Genomic DNA, 21,078 nt, shown 5'->3' with positions numbered 1-21,078 from the left:
CTAGGCACTGTAGTTGCATGTAGGCTCCCTAGAGTTATATAGAGAGCCTACATGCAAGCGCTGTTTTAAAACAGCTCTTGCATGCAGGCTCCCTAGAGTTATAACATAACTAGCGCCACGTCGCTCGTACGGTTCTGTCCCTGACGGCAAAGGGGTGAACTAGAATCGGCAGGATGAAGCTGGGACATCTCTTCAGGTCTGCAGTTCGGTAGATCGTGGTTGAATTATAACGCTCACGACGTTGTTTTACCAGTAAAAACGCGACGGAGCGTCACAGCACGATGAGACACGCCGCGAATTTCGTCTATCTTCATCGTCAGGTAGAAGACGCGAATACCTGGTGGAAGACGTGAAGACCAGTTTTCATAGGTAAATTGTAGCTATGCGACGCGCCAAACGCGCCAAGCGTCTCAAATTTAAAGCTGGTTTGCAATAGGGAAATTCCGCATTAAAGAAAATGCGCTTTTCGTGAAACGTGTTTGACGTATTCCACTCGCCGCCGCCACTGCAACCATCTCTTCGATTTGTACCAAGGAGCTTTTGAGAAAAAAAGACATTCCTGGAATGTAAATGCTCACCCGAAAGAGAAGCCAGACCACCGCCATCTTAGGAGGGGCACGATAAAACGTTAGCTGATGGTGAGACGAAACCAGCGCCTTCCTCACACTCCCCGCGAGATTAAGATGACAAATTATTTGCCGTATGGGACACTGGTCGACGTGTATCTTTGTGTTATTGGTCTTCAGTTGAACTTTACTGGAGTATATGTCATCAATCATACTACGCTGAATATGAAACTTTCGTCTAGAACAACCAGCTTTTATATGCTAATGAACCTGTGATTTTAGATGCGAAGCATCTTATGGCGGGGGCTTTGTCCGTCCCTCCCGCGGCGTCCCACACCCCCACAGCGCATACGCGTCCCCTCCCCCTCTCTCTCCTCTCCTACGCTCCCCCCTTTCTCTCCTCTAGGAATCCTCTACTGTATGGAGCGGCGCCCTCGTCCCACACCCCCACAGCGCATGCGCGTCCCCTCCCCCTCTCTCTCCTCTAGGAATCCGGAGCGGCGCGCACGACAGGTGGTGCGACAGCTCCATACTCCGCTGGGGGCGCCACGGTAGTTCCGCGATATGAAAATGACGGAGCACGCGCGCCTCATTCTCTCCTGTGCAGCGCCGCGATAAGCGCTCGGGCCGCTGCCGCGAAACCATCTCCCGCTCAAGCTAACCATCTCCCCGCTGCTTCGCATCCACACATGGTTCCCTTTAGCGGGAGATGGAGTAATTTTTTATTAACAAAACAAAAGCACGTGATCTGCAAGCTAACACAAGACGACAAGGCTCTATTTCAGAGAAGAAGTAGCGGCGAGCGTTGGCTCCGCCGATAAGAAGCGGCGGGCGCTTCCACTCCAGAACATTTTAGTGCGTTAGCATTAGGAGTGCCAAAGTGGAAGAAAGTGTATGTTTGTGAAGTATGGGAGGCCGGTCACGTGGTAGAGAGGGGGGATGGAAAAGCTTATAGAACAGCGCGTATATATACATCTGTACACACACAGTGCAAATGAAGGCGGTGCGTGTGCTACGGACCACCACCGTACACTTTTCAATGTGGTGAACACGGTTTAAATAAAAATCATGGAGCCGGGACCCCGAGATGTTCGACGTAATGGTAACGAATTTCTCTCGCACCTACCGCTAAATCGCCATTACTTTTTTTTTTCAAACCTCCTTGATTTACACGCCTCACTAAGCGTGCAGGTACGGCGCAAGCGTCTATAACTATTCGTGCTGTTCCGAAGAGTAACCACTGAAGAAAAGCATAATACTACAGGGAACGTCCATCCTAGCGGTCCCGCTGTCTTACTCAAGTTTTTATATGTTATTTTTTTAAAGCTTCTAAATTAGTTTTGGTCTCCTTCGCCATGTCGAATCACTTTATCGATAGCGCATGCTGTTTATGCTAATAGCTTAAATGCTTGAGGACCGAAGCTCGCGATCGATATTTTTTCGTGGGCTTTCAAGTGAAGATTTAATCATGTATTTTTTCCCCTTCACCGGCAATGCATTACAAGCGGCAGTGAATATCAGTAAATGTGATAATCACTGACCAAACTACACAATTACCTATAATTTTCTCATTATCTTTCCAATAGTAGGAGATACGCGAAATTCGGTGAGCAGGCTTTCCTACCTCCTTGTTTCCTACACACCGAGACTGACATAACCACGATGGCGAACGTCGGGTTAGTGTCGTAATTAAGGTGTCAACATACGGGCTGCTGACACCATTCCTGCAGCCTTACCTCCCTCGCACCACACAAGCTTTGAAAACGCACGTCTCGGCTTCAAACATTGCTACTAGCTGTAACGCGGCCATCTTGGTTAGGGCACGTTATCTGTGTATAGGAAAGCCTTCTTGCGTGAATTCACAAACCACCTGTTACATTAACGCGCACGTTGCAATTGTGGCAGTTAAACCGGACCCTTGTCCACTTAGAGGAATACTAAAGACAGAGGTCATACGCAATGCATGTGGGAATCACTGTACGTGAATATTTGATGAGGAAGCATAGCAAAAGGGGCGAATTATGTTGGAGGAGGGATGCACTACAGGTTGCAGTGATGAACGCCTCCGTTAGTCACCACGGTGGACCTTGCAAGAGAAAGTGGACGTTTTATTTCGGAATTAAAAGGCGCTAAAGCACGAGACACTAGGTGATCGACCTTTTAGAAACGCGCCGTAGTTGGATGAAAGAAGTGCAGCCAATTTCAGCGACGAACGCCGTCCTGCTGTAACCTGTATCTTCATCGTCAGTTAGAAGACACGCGCGCTCACTTTTCACGCGATAACGTTAACTCCCGTGTCGCATAAAATGCGGCGTCGGCGTGCGCCGGCGTCGTTGGCGGAAATATTCATGCCGAACCACATCATCCCCAACCACCCCCCGACCGCGCAGGCCGGCCTCTTCGCGTGGCCGTAAGGCGTTAGTGAACTAAAATTGAATTTGTCAAAGCAAAATCCGGCAGAAAAATTGTAAAGTATACGACTTTATCACAACCTACAGACGTGATAGAGTCGGATTGTAATTTGAATATATGAGAAAAAAAGCCTGATAAGCAGCCAGGGATATTCGATAGCTATCGCGTTCCACTCTTAAAGGCGAAACTTAAGCGTCCTCCAAATTTTTAAAAGAAAATTGTTGCTATGCGACGCGGCTAACGCGTCAAGCGTCTCAACTCACTGGCTTGCACGAGTGAAATTCTTGATCTACGCAGCCAGTTGAATAGTTGCATGTAGGCTCAGTACCTTTTGAAGGCATGCGTCCACGGCCTTGCGGTTACAGCATCGGGTTTTAAATACGAAGCATTTCTTGGCGAGCATTTGCCACTTTGACAGTATCTATCTATCTATCTATCTATCTATCTATCTATCTATCTATCTATCTATCTATCTATCTATCTATCTATCTATCTATCTATCTAGCCGCCTACGACTTTGTGCTCTCATGGTCGTTTCGTTAACTTGGCATGTACCAAAACTGGCATAGTATGACAAGAGTGTATTACGAACATAAATGATAGGTCATGACAATGACCCAGCAAAAAACTCTCAAATACCACTGGAATGGGTTCGGACGTGGGTACCAAGTGAATGAAACACTAAAGGATGATGGTAGAAGTCATAGTCATGAGCATGACTCTGCAAAAACGTCAAAGACTCAAGGAAAAAAGATTAACCCTCAAAAATCACTGGAATGGGTTTGGACGTGGGCACAAAGTGAAGGAAACCTCTTAAGGATGGTGGTAGAAATCATAGTCATGACCATGATTCAGCAAAAATGAGAATGACTCTGCGAAAAAAGATGAACACTCAAAGAACAATGGAATGGGTTCGGATGTGGTACTAAGTGAAGGGAAAGGCTAAAGGTTGATGGTCGAAGTCATAGTCATGAGCATGACTAAGGCTTTCGCCTTAAGGTCTCTTAGGTGTAGCTAAAGGGACTCCTGAGGACTCATGACATGAATGTCATGACATGCGTGTCATGTAGGGTCATGAAAGAGCCGCCATGCTTGGCGCTCTCATGGTCGTTTCGTTAACTTAGTAGGCTCCCCCGCACAATGCTTCGCACAACATCGATTCCCACAGGGCGTGGGATCTGCCGGCTTTTTTTGTGCTAGCGGAACCAGGGTCGAAACCAACCCTCTCTCTCTCTCACACACACACACACACACACAATATATATATATATAATATATATATATATATATATATATATATATATATATATATATATATATATATATATTATATATATATATCGATGTTGTGCAAAGCAGTGTGCGGGTATATATATATATATAGGGTGTCCCAGCTATTATGCAGCACGATTTTTAAAAAAAAAGAGGTACGGCGTTACGCGAAGCAAACCTAGTGCGTATTGTTTCCAGTACAGTGGAGTAGCCGCCAGTAATTTTTTCGCTACTGATATTTAATTAGGTAATTGTAGTTAATTATCTCACTCGAGAACTACTGTCCGAATTATCAAAGTGTCAATGAGAAAGTTGTAGAGCAACATGAAAAACTACCGATACAACTTTCTGTTGCTCAATACGTGCGGCATAAATGTGTTTTTCCGAGTGTGAAAGAAGCCCGCGAATACACGCAAAGTGCCTCGAGCGGCCATATATATATGGGGTTATTCGCAACACCACGAAAAGTTTCGCTTGCGTCCAGGCGCTCCGTTACGTGAAAGGTTATAGTCGAGCGTCCGGGCCACCACGGCTCAATTCTCCTTTAAGCTCGGCACAGATCACGTTCTCGCTTTTTTGGGCATGTCCATCAAGCGACTGCAAGCTGCCACTTTCTGGATAGCTTACGCGCTATTCGCGGTTATTTGTTGCTGCAGCCTATATTTGCGGTCGAACAACTGCATTCTACGAACCAAGCTTATAACTTCCTCGTTTCACTGCGCGATCTTTTTGCCTTTGAGTGGACGACGACCACCGGAATACAACGTACGCAGAACGTACCACAATGCGCGCGTGAGTACGTGCGCTCGCCTGCGAACTTTGCACATATATATATATATATATATATATATATATATATATATAGAGAGAGAGAGAGAGAGAGAGAGAGAGAGAGAGACGACGGAGGCTCTCGCTGGCTGAAAGACGCGCGGTCTAGCGCGAGCGCAATAATTGCTCAATTTTATTTTTTATTTATCTTTTTCCTCTACGGCGTACCACAAACGATTGCGCAAGCCAGGCATTGGGCAGATTGCTCGTGCTTACGTAACGATAATGGCCCTCATTAAGTCTCGGGCATGCACGCATGCACGGCTCAACGCGAGATAAGCGACATGCAGCGTCTCCGCGAGTAAGTCGCGTGATAGATGTTCCACGCAGAGCGACCGCTTATATGCCGCACGAACGTTAAAAACGTCGCGCATAGGGGCGCCTTTCTGCGGCGAAGTTGTTGAATGCGCGCGCGAAGCAGGGAGAGGAAACGGCTAGAATTAACGTTTACGCAAGCGTCATTCTTACGGATCCTTCTATGTGCATATAGTGTAGCAGCCCTGCGATTCCGAGAAAAGCTACACCGGTCGCGTATGTTTGACATACATGTATGCCGGGAAAAAAAAAAAAAGGAAACACATTTTGTACCGCAGTCGACGTTGGGCTTACGTTCTGTATACAGGATCAGCTATATAATAAACACACATTGTGTACATCAAGCTCGTGCATGTAGCATTTATTTCATACATACGCGTAAACCGTATTCGTTAAGCTACAGGGCTTAACTGCGGGGGAAAAAAAGTTCAGTGCCGATTTATCGGCGAAATGCGAAAGAAATGCGTTAGCATATAACCTCCCACCTCGTAGGTCCCGGACCCATGATTTAAACCGCGTTCACCACATTGCAATGTGTGCAGCTCCCTCCTCGATATACGGTCTGCCACTTCTGGAGCGAAGTGCAACTGACCAATATATATATATATATATATATATATATATATATATATATATATATATATATATATATATATATATATATAGTACGCATAATGCGAAGATGTGGGTTCGTATCCCACTTGCGGCCGGTTGTAGTTAGTCGACTTTTATTTTCATTTAAATATAGTGTCCACATTTCCCTCAAGTACACAAGTATTTCCTACTGTGCTTTCCTTCTTGCCATTGCTTGTTGGCTTTACGAGGTTGTGACTCAGACAACTGGGCCCCTCGGTTCTTTCTTGACCCCCCCCCCCCTACCTCTACCACGTGACAGGCTTCACACCATTCACACATACCCTTTTTTTTTTTGCCACTTTGCCACTCCTATATGCTAACGCATTAAAATGGTCCACTGCGTGGACCCCTAGGCTTTGTTATACGCCGCTAAGGGTCCGGTATCTTGGCAGACAACGTGTAAGCTGTATAATATAAACCGCTAAATTTAGCGGCCGGTTCTCGAGGGCAATACCGGAAATCACTTGGGAACATTGTGCGCGTAAACATTAAAGGCTCTATACACGCGGGCCCAGTGCGCGTTTTTCCGCTGACATCGTCAGTAATTAAGTGAGCCGGGTTTTAAGTGAGCCGGGTAATTAAGAAACACCGGGATTTAGAATCAACCCCCCCCCCCCTCAAAAAAAAAATGCACAGGTGTTCCACCAGTCACCTTCGCGCTGATACGCGGTGTGCTCCGCCTGCTCGGGACTATATGGCTGCGTTCCAATACTCGCCGTAGACGGCAAAGTAGACGGCTAAGCGGAGAGCGGCCATCTTAAGTTTCGTTCCAATTCTCACGAAGGCGTCAAAGTAGACAGCTTCTCGAAGACCGCATCGAAGTCAGAAATGATGCAGGCAACATTCCTGTCCAAACAAGACGGCGGCTGAGCAGGACGCTTGGAAACTCGACCGGAAGGTCGTCCGAGCACAAGAAAACGTAGACACGCTTTCTTTCGCCCTTAATGTAAGTCACATCGTGTTTTTCATAGGTTCGCAAGGCCCAAAGTCTTTAAAATACACAAATAGTGTGCGTTCCAATACTGTTGTCATTGTTTGTTGGCTTTACGTGGTTACAAATAGTGTGTGCTTTAACTTTTTCTTCTCGCCGTGAGCTGGCGTTACGTCACAGAAGCGTCTTTCAGACGGTTCGAAACGCGTTCCATTACATGGCCTCGTAGACTGTCTCCTGTACTGGCCAGAATTGGAACACACCAAAAATATGCTCGTGACTGAACAGACGACGCTCTGATAGAGACGGTCACGTGACGCAGAAGGGACGCGTGCGTTCGAGCCAATGACTGGCTGACGCCAGCCGACGCTCGCACCGCATGATTATTGAGAGAGTGCATGACTATACAACATATCCGAAATGTTCGAGGCAACAGCCCAAAGCACTCGCGTGCAAAAGACTGAGTCGTCAATAACGTCGAGTTGATATATTGTCTACACACATGAGGAGCGCGGTTAACAGACATAAATAACAAGACCAAACGAGACAGAGGTGTAGCAGGAAAATGGAGGCTCAAGACATTCGACAGTGTTTGTCGAACACGGAACGTCGCCGTACAGCCACAGTTTCGAGGACGGGACCTGTTTTCGCCAGCGCAGTAACTGCCCCGACGAAGGCAAGTCTTCGTGTCGGAAACTTTGGCCCCCACGGCGACATTCTTTGTTCGACTCGACCGCTGTCGATTACATCAATAAGAAAGGCGCTAAAGACGAAAAGAAGTGGCAGTGACGCGCGTACAGCTAGCCCCAAAAGTTCCAAAGTTTTCGTTTTCCAAGGGGCACAAAACACGTGCACCACAGGACAAACAGAAGCGAATCATGGCGCAGCCACAAAACAACAGTGCCAGCTCCATTCAACAAGCTTCCACGCGTTCAACACACCGCGAAATGACTCGCCCGACGGAAAATCTAGCGGCGTGACAAGATTTTTTGTTTCTTCTTTATTTTTTTTTTTTTCCACTGCTTGCATCTGCATGCGCGCGCACACTCGTTGGCGCGCCAGCCAAGTATACGCGCAACAAAATCGGCGAGGCGCACACACTCGGGGGCGTCAGATCGTGTGACTCATGAGCGTGTCTTCCCGCTATACTTTTGCCGCCCGAGAAAACACAAAAGCCGCAGGCGCGCGCGCGCGCGCGCGCGCGCGCTGCACGTGAGCGTCATGTGTACACCCATGTCAAAAGTGACACGTATGTACACACGCGCGTCCTTAGAATGTGCACAGAAGATACGACGTACAGCGAAGATCGAGTGTGCGTATACGCTTTTGTCACAGTGCATGCTAGAGAGCGCGTGCGAGCTTACTTAGGCTATAGTTGCACGTTTTGCGCATTTCAGTGGCCAATGCCACTTAAGAGCCATTTGTTAAGCTGTTCCACGTGGTCATACATGTATGAACTACCATGCGTCCGTATACTACCATGCGCGCTAACGTTTTATACGCGTATGTGTACTTTTCATCTTTTTTCATTTGTTTACCCTAAATGCCCAGTTTGGGCATTACATGGGGGTGATCGAATACCAATTGATATACGAAAAGTGTAAGTGAACTTAGATGTAAGTCGAACATGCTTTCATTTTTCGTTTCACTCATTTTGTCTTGTCGTGCGCTACAGCCTAATGTGCGTGTTTCTTTGTGTGTTTGTGCGTGCGTGCGTGCGTGGCGATGGCGGAAGCGCATCAATGGGGTTGCATCCCCTGTCTCGCTACAAAGCTTTGAAACGCTCTACATCGACGAGACTGCACGCATCAGTGAGCGTCAACCGACACGACACCTAACGCGTGAGCGAACTTCGCACGCTCGCCGCTCCGCTGACCGCGTTCCCGCCGCCGTATAGTTGCGTGCATCGCCGCGCAGCGCACCCCCTATGGCAGATCGGGCTCGAAGGTTGTATACGCTATGGCCTCCGAGATCCCGCGCAAATCTCGAAGGCCATGTATACACAACCGACGCGCACACACACAGACGAATTCGCTGGTGTGAAATATTCGCGCGCGCTACGCACCATCTTAACAAAGCTCCAAAACGCTCGACAAGTTTTGATGCCGTATATATATATAGCCACCCGCCGACAGCGACTCGATATCGCTTCGCCAGGCTTGTGTATACGACCCGGAGATTCATGACGCCTATAGCGCGACCGTGCCCGGGACACTTTTTTGCGCTTGCATCGGCGCGCTGACGTCAGACGTTCTTTGGACTAAGTCAAGCATGCATGCCTACATGGGCTTCAAGTTAGGCGCATTTCTGAATGCGGGGGTGAGCCTTCCCCGTCTCCGAGGCGGCGTGACAGCGCGTGGCTCAAAATACTAACGATGTGCATAAAGAATGAAAACATCGCAAGCTAACGGAACGAGATGCGGATACAATACAGAGAGTAAGGTCCGATGTTTTAGAAGCGAAAATCAACGGAGTCTGCCGTTGGGTTATAGTTAGTATACCCAACTAAAGCTATACCCCAACTCTACAGTCGGGGGCGCAAAAGCTTGTGGATAGTGCCCGCAGAGAAAACGCTGACATTCAACATGACATGCAACTTCCAGCAGAGAAGGGCCAAAAAAGAAATTTCCTCGCTTTAGAATCATAGTGCACTACTCAGTTTCCGTAGTTGTACGCGCACGCTGAACTCGAAGAAATTCGGCGTTTTGTCTAAAGGCGTGGTCCACAAACTTTTGCCCCCGACTGTACCTGGCCGTAGAAAAAGAAAACTACACACACTCACGGACACATATACGCACCGTTAGTGCACAATGCTCTCATGCTGATCATTCGTGGTTAAGGTGGTTAAGGGTTTAATTCTGTCCACAACTCACACCCGTACACCCTTTTGAATTAGGGTGTAAATTATTTTACAGCGTATACGCGAGTGTTCTCGCATTCTGCACCCCCATCGTAATGCGGCCGCCGTGCACAGCCGAAAATCGAAACAGCGACCTAATTGACAAGGTATACCCATTCAGTTATACTCGTAAATTCGCGCCAATTAGGCCAGCTACATAGTCATACGGCACATGGCGCGGTTCCGCTCGCATTAGCGCTATACCGCCCCTATGGACGCCACAGGATGTTTAACAAACGGACGCAACGTAATCCGCGGAAAGCGCGTAGGATATCCGTTCGCGATAAGATAGTTTTGTTCCCAGCGCGCGGAGAGAGCTTGTGCCAATTCTAGCCGCGAACGTTTCTCCCTGGAAACGATGCATTTTGCTGCGCTAAGCAGTTCTATGATCGAGCTGGGTATCGGGATGTATATCTTTAACATCACTGTTTTTTTTTTTTTTTTGTTACATCACAGCTTGTACTACCATGGCTGCTTGTAACACCACGATTGATTGTAACATCAGGGCTGTTTGCAACACCGCGACTTGTTTAAAACCAAGGTTCCTCGCATAACACCACGACTGCTTACGTAACATCACTTCGGAAGTCTCTTAAACGAAAATAATATGCTTAGGATGATTTTGGCAGTTTGCAGGGCCACAAAGTGACAACAGTGTATATGCAGCGGCGTTCTTCAAGTGCAGACCAATCTTCAGGATTGCTTACGTTCGCATCGTTCGGTTATACGACTGAGGTTGCAAAATCAAGTGAAGGGGGGGTACACATTGCCGTGGGGCTGGTTAGTACATTCACTGACTCGGGGTTGCTGAGTCTGCGTTTTCTTGTTTATACGACGGAAGGCCCCACGTTATAGAACTGCATTACCAGTGTGTCTTTCACTCACTCGGTGCAGGCGCTACGGCAAGCTGACCGTGAACATGAAGCTAAACACGCTGGTCACGGTGTCCTTCAAGGCGGACCACTACAGGCTACGGAGCACGAAGCGCTACAAGGAGCTCACGCCAGCGTACAAGGCGAGAGCGCAATATACGACACTTCCGAGTTTGTCTGTTTTTTGTTTTTTTTTTTTCAAAGGCCATGCATATCTTGTAACGATCCAATTCAGTTTCACTTCCCTACGCACTGTCTCACTGTATTCGACGACGACGCCGTACTATCACCTGGATCTGCAACTCGGCGCGACGGGTGATAAAAACGAAAAAAAAAAAAATCTGAATCGTTACAAAATACGGCTGCCGGTTCACCTTAACGCGAGTTAGTACAGTAATTGTAACGATCCATTTCATTTTTCATATTTTACCTGGCACACCTAGCGCCGAGTGGCCAATTCAGGCAATAACGGCGGCGAGGCGGCGTCCGAGTCAATAGGGAGCTTTAGTTGTCCGGTATTCCGGTAAGCGCCAGCGCACTGGGCGTTTTACCGGATGAGCGGAGGCGCAAACGTGAACAGCCTCCACGGTGCCCCCACCTGGTGGCACAGAGCCCAATGAGGCATACACGGAGCTAATATCTCAGTAACCAAGCGTAGTATTTTACTTCGCTGCTGGTGTAAGTTTTGGGCAGCGGCGTAATTCGCTTGCGTTTACCGGAATACCGGACACACTAAAACTCTCTAATGTGGGACACGAATAGGCAGAGCATCGAACTATCGTGCTGGGGGAGCCTGGTTTCAATCCCAGCACCAGGTCGCTTTTTTTTTTTTTTTGTCTTCCGAGGAGACCTAGAACGAGGCGAGGCATGCAGTAACGTACCCATACCTATCTGCCGACCACAAAGTGTCTCCTGCGAGGCAAAGAATTGTTCGCATTAAATAGAATAGGCAGACGAATGAAGGGAAGCGTACAAAGACACGTTGACCGCTGCACTGCACGTACCCTGCACTCACGTCAGCTACTTTTTGCACACTGCCAAGATTCATACGACAAACGAATTCACTGTATCCGATGAAGCTGCTGCTGTTCCGTGTCCGAAGCACGCAGCAGACATTCCAACACATGCACACATATTCCTTCACGCACACTAACAGCACAGTCCGAAACACAACTCCGTTCGACGAACGTCACGGCGAAAGCTTGCCGGGTACTGTATTCAACAAAAAAAAAGGGGAGGGGGGGAAACGCGATCCAGATTCAACGCATGTTTACAAATATATGGGAAACGACGTATTCGAACAGCGATTATTTAAATTCTATATACAGTTAAATACGATACGTACAACTATCCTTATTTCCTTCCAACGCAACATGTAATCTCGTACAATATGTATGCTTGTCTATCCAATGCATGTGTTTATAATGTTCGTAGGAGCAAATTCCAGCCAATACTGATGCCGGGCGTGTTAGCGATGGTGGCCATGCCAGTGGCAAAGAGCAGTTGCGAACAAAACAAATATTTCGTGAATTCTGCCCCACTGGCCGATGTTCCCAAAATTTCTCCTACGTAAGAGAATTTCCTCAATGTCTAGCGTACGTTCCAACGCCCGCGCCGCCATTCACGATATAGCGATCGGTGTGATAAACGAGACTATCGCTGCAACAATGGCCAATCGGGGAAGGCACATAGAAAGAAACATTACCAGCACCCAGCGATAGAATTTACAAAGCTCTTCGTTAGTAACTGCTCTTTGCTGCTGGCCGGCCCCCTTGGTATAACATATTCAAACCTAAATTTAACAACACCGCATTTTTTAGAAAATATTCAATTCAACGAAGTGCTTTCGATTGCCCGACTTATAGTAACACGGAGCATTATGTACTCAAAACTTCGAAGCAACGAACCGAACTCAACTTCACACCCGATTTAACGAAGTCTTGAGGGAAACGATGCGCAGAGTATGGAGGTTTAGCTTCTCCGTAAACTCATATGCGTTTGGAAATCTTTTTGCCAAGTGAGCTTTCTCCTCGAAGGAAAGTCCTAAAAGTACTGCAAGTTAACGATTACCTCCCTACCAAACTTTACAAAAGCATGTAGAATTACAATATAGTAGATCACTGCAGCATCAGCTTTCCGTGCTCTCTGGTTCAAGTACGGGTCGCGAGATGTCCCTACAAGCGTAGTTGCGGCCGTACACGTCTCCGGTACCCCGGTAAGAGTGTGTATAGCGTTACACATTTTATGTGAATGGCGGGCATATATTGCTTTTTTTTTTTTCCTCAATGCGCCATTATTCATCCACTCCGAACGGCCAGTACCTTTCACGGTAGCGAAGCAATGTCAATCCACTTACCTGCTGTCCACGGCCGCTTGTCCTCTCTCCCTCTGTCTACCCACCCTCTCTCTTTTCGCAGCCTTCACTACTCTTACATACATATGGCGTATACATTACACATGCAGCCACGGCAGCGCCGCGCGGCGGCCAGATCCTTCGTTAAGAGCCCGAGATTACGACACTGCCACTAAATTGCGGTGCCGACGGCTATATACGCAGACCCACACGCAACTCATTCCACCAACCTCTTAGCGTACTGCAGGGCGCGCGTTTAACGTGTTTCGCGGTTTCTTGGAGAGCGAGAGAAAGGCTTAGAGATTTAAAGGTAAAGTATAAATAGGAATATTTACGTAAAGGAGCACCGACCTATATTTTCCGAAATTGTAGAATCTCTTAACCACACGCTTTTTTTTTTTTTTTTTTTTGCACGTAAAAGGATGGCACTTCGCGAATATGAAGGTCGGGAAACACTTAGGTATATACGATGATCATGATGATACGTGGGAGTTTATGGCGTAAGGGCAAATGATGGTCGAAGAGCGACAAAACACCTGTAACATAATTTAATTTATTAAAGTGGGTCTCACGCCGTACACGAAGTCAAACATAACGGCGACGTCAGTGCTCTTGCCAGCGAGCTTTGATGATTTCACGCAGGAAGAGGGTTAGGGATGATGATATTCTTCATAAAAAAAAAAGGTTGATGATAAGAGTGCTGCGCGCGTTTAATCTGGTTTGTGATAATTTGGAAAGGATCGAGTCAAGTACATCATGACGTCATCACGCATCCACATCCGGGGTACTGATGACGAAGCCGGCGCTTAAAAACAAGTGCTACATTGTACTAAATTATTTAGGCCGCTCTAACGCCCCTACCAGTATTTCCTTTTTTTTTCACTCTCTCTTTATTTTAGAGGTTTTGGACCTTCGTTAAACGCAAAAAAAAAAAAAAAAGAGGTTGACAAATGGAAACTTTCGTGTCAGCCATATACATGTATACTCTCATTCGAAGCTTGCCTTCTCGAGTTTCTTGCGGACCGCACAGGAGCGATAGACTTGACCTTGATTGGCACACGCGCCCTTGACGACGAGATGGCGTGGCACGCCGGCGGCTATATTCGCCGCAGCAGCTACTGCGTTAGTAGACAAGCCGCTACAGGGAGTAGTCGTATACTGCGGGCACGCGCCGCCGGCGCGCGCTTTGCTTTCGTCTCTCGAGGTTGGCGCGCAGCCCTCGCCCAAAGACAGAACGGCGTATACGAAATGCGTATCTATAGTTCCTGCCTCGAAAGTTCCCACAACTCCTCTCGCATCGGAAGCTGATTCCCCAGATGCAGTTTTTCTAACGAACTAGCTGTAGTAGCTCGTTTAGTTTGGTTTGGTCGGGTGCGATAAGTTTGTTTACGTGCAACAGTGCATCGTTAGGTTAGGTTAGGTTAGGTTAGGCTAAGCTAGGCTAGGTTAGGTGCACTGGTGCATCATTGGACTAGATTAGGTGAAATATTGCATCATTAGGTTAGATTACACCTTCGGCGCAACAGTGCATCATTAAGTTAGGTTAGGTATATAGTAGCTTCTTTAGTTTGGTTTCGCTTGGTTAGGTGCAACAGGTTAGTTTAGGTGCAGCAGTGCATCGTTAGGTTAGGTTATGCTAGGCTAGGCTAGGTTAGGTGCAATAGTGCATCATTAGGTTAGATTACACCTTCGGCGCAACAGTGCATCATTTAGTTAGGTTAGGTGCGATATTGCATCATTAAGTTAGGTTAGATTAAGTACAACGGTGCATCACTTAAAGGGCTCGAAGAACAAGGGTTCGGACAGCGTTCTCCGACTGCCTCTCCCCGCGCCCCCTCCACTTTCCTCCTCCTCCTTTCGCAACACAATTTTTTTTTTTTTTTTTTTTTTTGACATCACTGCACCGAACTACGAGAGCAGCGGTGAGCGCACGCATATTTTGGATCGCTCTTTCCGGCGGTCGACGCCGTGCTGCGAACGCCGACGCGGCGGCTTCGCGAGACGCTCTGGCGTCACTCCAAGGCCGCGCGCACCTCCGCTTTCACTCTCTCTGCGCGTCGGCGACGTCGTCGTCAAGAGCGGCGTCGTCGTCTAAAACGTTCCCAGGCGCATCCAGCGTTGGCGGAAACTGGAACGCAGTCGGTGAAAGCGCGAAGACACAACAAGCGGACGACGCGCGAAGGCCATGGACACGGAAGAAGCCGAAGCACCACCGCGGGCAGCTCGTTATGGAGCGAGCACCTGTGTGATGCACGGCCTCCGAAAACCAATGCGGCGCGCGCTGCCGGATCTTTGAGGCCGTATGTGATCCGTTGGGTTTCCTACAATGATTACTAGAGTGAAAGATCTGGAGCTGTGATGGTTAAGCTGACATGGGAATGATGATCAGAGATCGCTGGGAGAGGCCTTCGCCCTACGGTGTGGACATAAAAGTAGGGTGACGGTGAAGATGATGTTAGTGCATGGATTTGCTTCATCTTCGTGCTTGCGGCTCCAGAACGTTCTTGATGACGTTCTTCATTTCGCGTTATTCTTCTCAATTTCCAAGCCATCGTATTGTTTTTCTAAACGCGCCAATGCGATAAGTTTCTGCGCGCACGCGTTGAAATTGCCAATTGTATATGACAAAATTTCTGCAAATCCCTGAACTGCGCTCATTCTTCACATGTCTGGCTGCACTGCCACGCTTGCAGCTGCAGTAGACACTCGCGCCGGAGTTCCCTCTAGTAATTATTGTCGAAAACTCTATGCTGTGATCATGGCTACCGAGATTCGGGCGGCGCGCGCTCTCTGCGCGCGCCGCCCGAATCTCAGAAGCCATGCTGTGATCGATGCACTCTATAGTTTCCTTTTCAAGCTACGACTACTGGGAGAACAGTTTCGAAATATTTGCTGGATTATTACATTCAGCGAACGCGGGCTCCAAAGGCGCGTCTGACAACACCCTACGTCAATGGGCCTTCGGGCCAGAGCTGGTGTAATCTCGGCCCTATCACATTATTCGCTTTCTCCTGCTCCCCTACAGTTATTATTCTTATTTGCTTTCAATAAAGACGCCTGTGCCACATTTGCATTATCCTCGAGAAAGCCTTTGCAAGACAAAGCAGCGGCTAGTGGTTTACATCAAATGCTGCGCAGCATTCGATGATAGTGTTCTACATCAAAAGCTGCAACAGCATTCGATGGCCTGTAAATCAGGAAGCCCCGCAGTCCCGAGAAAAGACAAAAGCTTCCATCACCGAAAAGCGAATGCCGAGCAGTGGTGCTACTGCGTAAAGGAAAACTGCCATCGACATACGCGACTGCAGTCCGAAACTACAGAGGAGAGAGGGGCAGCATTTCGTAACGATCCAATTAACTTTATCATCCCATCTGGTTTTCTGCCGACCTCGACTGCGCTTCCCTTCTCTTGGTATCCATGTGTTTTGCAACGATCCAATTAAAAACAGAGACACTACTTTGTAATGATTCAGATAAATACAGATGCAGCATTTTGTAAAGATCCAATAAAAACAGTTGCAGTTTTTCGTAATGATCCAATTAAAACAGCGGCAGTGTTTTGTAACGACCCAATCAAACCGCGGCAGTGTTTTGTAACGGTCCAATAAAAACAGGGCAGTATTTTGTGACGATACATTAAAAACAGGCGCATTATTTTGTAACGATCCAATAAAAACAGGGGTAGCCTTTTGTAACGATCCAGTTAAATACAAGTGCACTATTACGTAACGATCAAATAAAAACAGGGGCAGTATTTTTGTAACGATCCTGTTCAATTTGTATTACTTTAGGAGCTGCTGTGGGGGTAGTAATGTCGTGGTGCGGCTGCGTTACACCGATTGGATTGGACACCGACCGATAAGCTCTGAACTGGCTCGGGATCAACTTCGACCATCTAGAATTATCTTACTCTAAACATAAAATGTGCGTTTTATTTGGTAAACATTTCATAATGAACACCCCAAAGACAAACTCCTTCCAAATTCTCTTTACATATCACCTCGCACTGATCATCCGTACCAAGCAGCCATTGCCTTTTCACTCACTTCAATCAATGGAAAGGGGCCGCCTGGTCACCTCCTTAACCGCAATCAATAATCCAAGCGCGTTTAAATCAGCCATCGACAACTTCTTTCTTTCTGTTTAGCGACACCTACTTGTTTTATATATTTGTACTCTTAGATTATTACTTTATTTACATTCTATTCTCTACTTTTCTGTTGCTACCACTCCCTTCTCGAACTCCCTTCTGTACCACTCGCCCGGGCCTTGAAGGTCTTGATTTAAATAAATAAATAAATAAATAAATAAATAAATAAATAAATAAATAAATAAATAAATAAATAAATAAATAAATAAATAAATAAATAAATAAATAAATAAATAAATAAATAAATAACGTGTAGCCGAAGCACAGAGCTCCAAAGCGTTTTTTGTGTTCCGCCTCCATCACATACACGGCGAATGCATCAGAGAATAGAAAAACGATGGCCTCTTCTTCCGTAAATAACACCCTAATTACTCTTTGCATTACATGGCAGTCGGGAATAGAAATATATACTGCATGTGTGAGCCGCCCGCACCAGTGAAGCACTTTTTTGACTCGACAACCGTCAGCGTGCGAGGTCGATGACGTCATTCGACCCCGTTACACGCGTAGCACGGTCATTCATTTTCATTGTTCTGCCGTCGAACTGCCAAAAGAGAGATCCCCGCATTTTCGCAGAGCACAGAACAAAGAAAGAAAATGAAAAAAAAAACGCTGGTTTTGCAAAGTTACAGATACGACTCTATTCGTATTTTTAGATAACTTTCTCTCGGTTTTCGTAACCATCCGTCTGTACTATCTTCATGTCTTTTTTTTTATTATTTTATGCGCCGATGTTCCCAAACGTCCTCGGAAAGCGATACGTCCCGTATCGCGGCTCTGTAAATGCTCGTCGACGCAGGCAAATGACGTCAGTGCTTCCGCTTCCGGCCTTATTTCACGCGTAGCACTTTAGCCGGCGAGGCGCAACGGCGTCACGCGACTGTGATGGATGCTCTGCAAGCGAGCACCGGATGAGTGAATACATTTACCTCCATTCAGCCACACGCTCTACAGACAGACCCTGTATCTCGGACACAAGTAAATTCTCAGGAGACCCCTCGTGCAATATCATGCAGGCTAACTTCCAATTCCTTTCAAGAGACGCTAAACATTAGATACACTAAAACAACAAAATTCTCACTTCAATGACAAAAAAATTGGAATACGCTTAAGCTTCGCCTTGAAGAGTGGAACGCGATAGCATTCAAAGATCCCTGAATGCTTGTCAGGCTTCCCGGCAACTGAAGCTTTCTTTTTTCTCCACCTTCGCCTCTGCGCGCCGCTACCGTTTTACGCTGCCGAGGAGGCGAGCGCCATCTGGATGGTGTTTTCGAAAGTAACATACCATAACATACCATAAGTAACATAATGCTAGACGAAATTCGGACCATTACGAGCTGTCGCAAGACAGAACCCTGCTACATTCACGGCACCGCCGTGGACTGCAGCTGTAGTAACGCCGCGCGATAATTAACACCACCGCGTCACACTGTGAAATAATTTACACCCTTATTCACTTTTAAGGGTGTAAATTGGACTAAGCCACACCCTTACACGCAAGAAAGGTGTGTGTGTGAGTTATGGACATATTTACACTCTATTCACTTTTAAGGGGGTAAATTATTATAAGCGTGTAAACATGTCTGTAACTAGCACCCTTAGTTAAAGTTTTTCTTTGCCGTATATTGCGAGGGTTCAGACTGAGGATAATAAGTTGGACAGTGAGACGACGGTTTTGTAGAAAGGACGGAATGGCGAAAACGAATGCAGTTACTTGCGTTTTTAACTGCTGATTTGATTGTAGTTGTATTTCGTTCATTTTTACGATGATATACATTGTGGATGACCAAGAGGAACGCACGACACACGGGATGAGCGAATACGTTAAACCCCTTCGGTCGCAAGCACTAGACGACCTTGTTATCTCGGCACAAGTTTATGGATTATTCTTCGCAGGCTGTTGGAGACTCAGTGATCATTATAGTGAGTATAATCATTACAATCATCGTTCATTAACCCTTTGTAACTTTCGGCTCCCATCAATATATAGCGAAAATCGATGCTTCGCAAGAAACATGTGACACGGAGAAAAGCAAAAGATCATAGCTATTCCCCCCAATCTCGTCGGTACCTCTATAGTACATAATTGGTCGACATGGTGATGCCGGTAAAAAGGTTATTCTCCTCTACATTTCGCAAATGTCCAGGCGTCACATCACGCTGCAGATTGTAGTCCTCATTGCCGTATCTTTGGAGCCTAACGCCTAAAGTACATGACCTGCCTCAGTTGACCTGAACATGTTCTTTTTTCAAACATTTTTGGTAATACTTCACAAAGTTATAATTGCACATTAAGAAGCTCTGCAGACCCATAAGTTGCCTCTAATACCTCGAGTTGTTGGCAATCGTGAGTCCCTTGATATCTTGCCAAAAACTCCACTGCGACTTCCGATCCCCCCCCCCCTTTCCCCCCCCCATTCCCCCCCCCCCCCCTACGTGTCTTTAGTTATTCTGATGCCCTAAACATGAATGTTTCACTTTAGTGATAAAATTCAGACCGGAACGAGTAGTAATTGTTTAAGCCCTTTAAACCTGAGTCAATCAAGGTGCTATAGCAAATCGCGGAGCGAGGCCTTTTAATCGGCAACTCGAACCACTGTAGGCATACGGAATATGGAAAATCAGTCGTCCAGGTGGTACAGCGCCCAGCACCAGGAAGGCATTGGTCCCTATTTCAACCCGCGGACTAGGAAGGATTTCTCTTCCATTGCGACGCTTGTTTTTCTTTCTCGGAAACGCGCGTACGTATTGGGTTTATTTTGTAGCTTCGCGTCACACAATCGGGTGGACGACACGTTTTTTTTTCTTTTTTATTGAGATAGCAATTATATAGGCACTCCAGCCGCATTTCTGCCGTCGCCGTGATGTTCCGCATAAAGTCCAAGGGCGATAAAATAGTCGCCGCGCGCCCATATGCTGCTCATTCATCCTATACTAAGCCATCTTTCAGACTAATTCTGGCTCCGACGTGCAAAGAACGCCGGATCGTATGGAAATAGGTGGCTTTCATTAGTGCCACCCTGCCTCCCACCCTCTTTTTTTTCCGGCCTAGTGGCAGTTGAGATTGAAATGAGCTAGCGAACCCGACGGAAGGAAAGGCGCACGTACGGAAGTTCAACGATGAGTGAAAGGCCTCATTTGCATTGGCAGCCTCGCATTCTTTTTCCTCAGAAGTTCCAACTTCTACGGTGGGCGTGAACGAACGTTTCTGAAGAGGGTCGCACACCCGCTTGCTGCATTTGAAATTCGATCCTTTCAAGAAAAAGAACGGGGCAACTTCTTCTTTTCGCTTAATGCGTTCGAGGTGACCTTGAGAACTCGAAAGAGGAACACAAAAAGAAAGAAGAAAAAATATTTAAGGGTGTTGTCGCGTTGCCGGCAAAGGAAGGAATAGCACATCTTCATCTGTTGAGTGAAATTGAAGTAATAAACACGTAATAATAAGAAGAAGAATGAAGAAAACCTTATTCGTCATTGCAGAACCTTTGGCACAGTTTGCGTAGAATACTCAGAAGGGCGTAAGCACACGAGCATGCATATACATATACAAACAAGTTTCCTTCAGATTTGTAAAGAAAACTGCACACGTTGGCTTTTAAACCTAATTTGTGAAAAACACTGTCTACTCCAGAAGAACATGAAAATGTGCACCGACCAAACAGTGTACAACGTTCAATAAGCTTTCAACGGCAATCTAGGAGCATTATACTTACATTGAAATAGCGCTTACGATTGTGTTTAGGACAAATTCAGCTCTCGCATATTCGAGTCTATGGACGACGTTATAGCTTTTAAAGTTTATGGTCGGTGAACGCTTTCCAGCAACTTCTGAATTGCCATTGTT

General features: G+C 46.7%; 1 protein-coding gene across 2 annotated transcripts in view; it reads left to right on the top strand.

Moving 5' to 3' along the window:
- LOC125946675 (uncharacterized) overlaps positions 1-16,436 on the top strand; it is a 45,832-nt gene extending 29,396 nt beyond the window's left edge. The window contains exons 9-10 of one of the 2 annotated variants that reach the window (XR_007467767.1): positions 10,754-14,714; positions 14,802-16,436. Coding sequence is in view for 1 of the 2 variants with exons in the window: in XM_049670518.1 (XP_049526475.1) it covers positions 10,754-11,050 (297 nt within the window). In the remaining variant the exon portion in view is untranslated. Of the gene's footprint in view, positions 1-10,753 lie in introns of both variants that reach the window. The other variant, XM_049670518.1, reaches the window with a different exon arrangement.
- The last annotated feature ends 4,642 nt before the right edge of the window (positions 16,437-21,078 follow it).

The sequence above is a fragment of the Dermacentor silvarum genome, chromosome 7, assembly GCF_013339745.2.
Source record: "Dermacentor silvarum isolate Dsil-2018 chromosome 7, BIME_Dsil_1.4, whole genome shotgun sequence".
Lineage (NCBI taxonomy): Eukaryota > Metazoa > Arthropoda > Arachnida > Ixodida > Ixodidae > Dermacentor > Dermacentor silvarum.
This window is presented reverse-complemented; position numbering and strand designations above follow the sequence as displayed.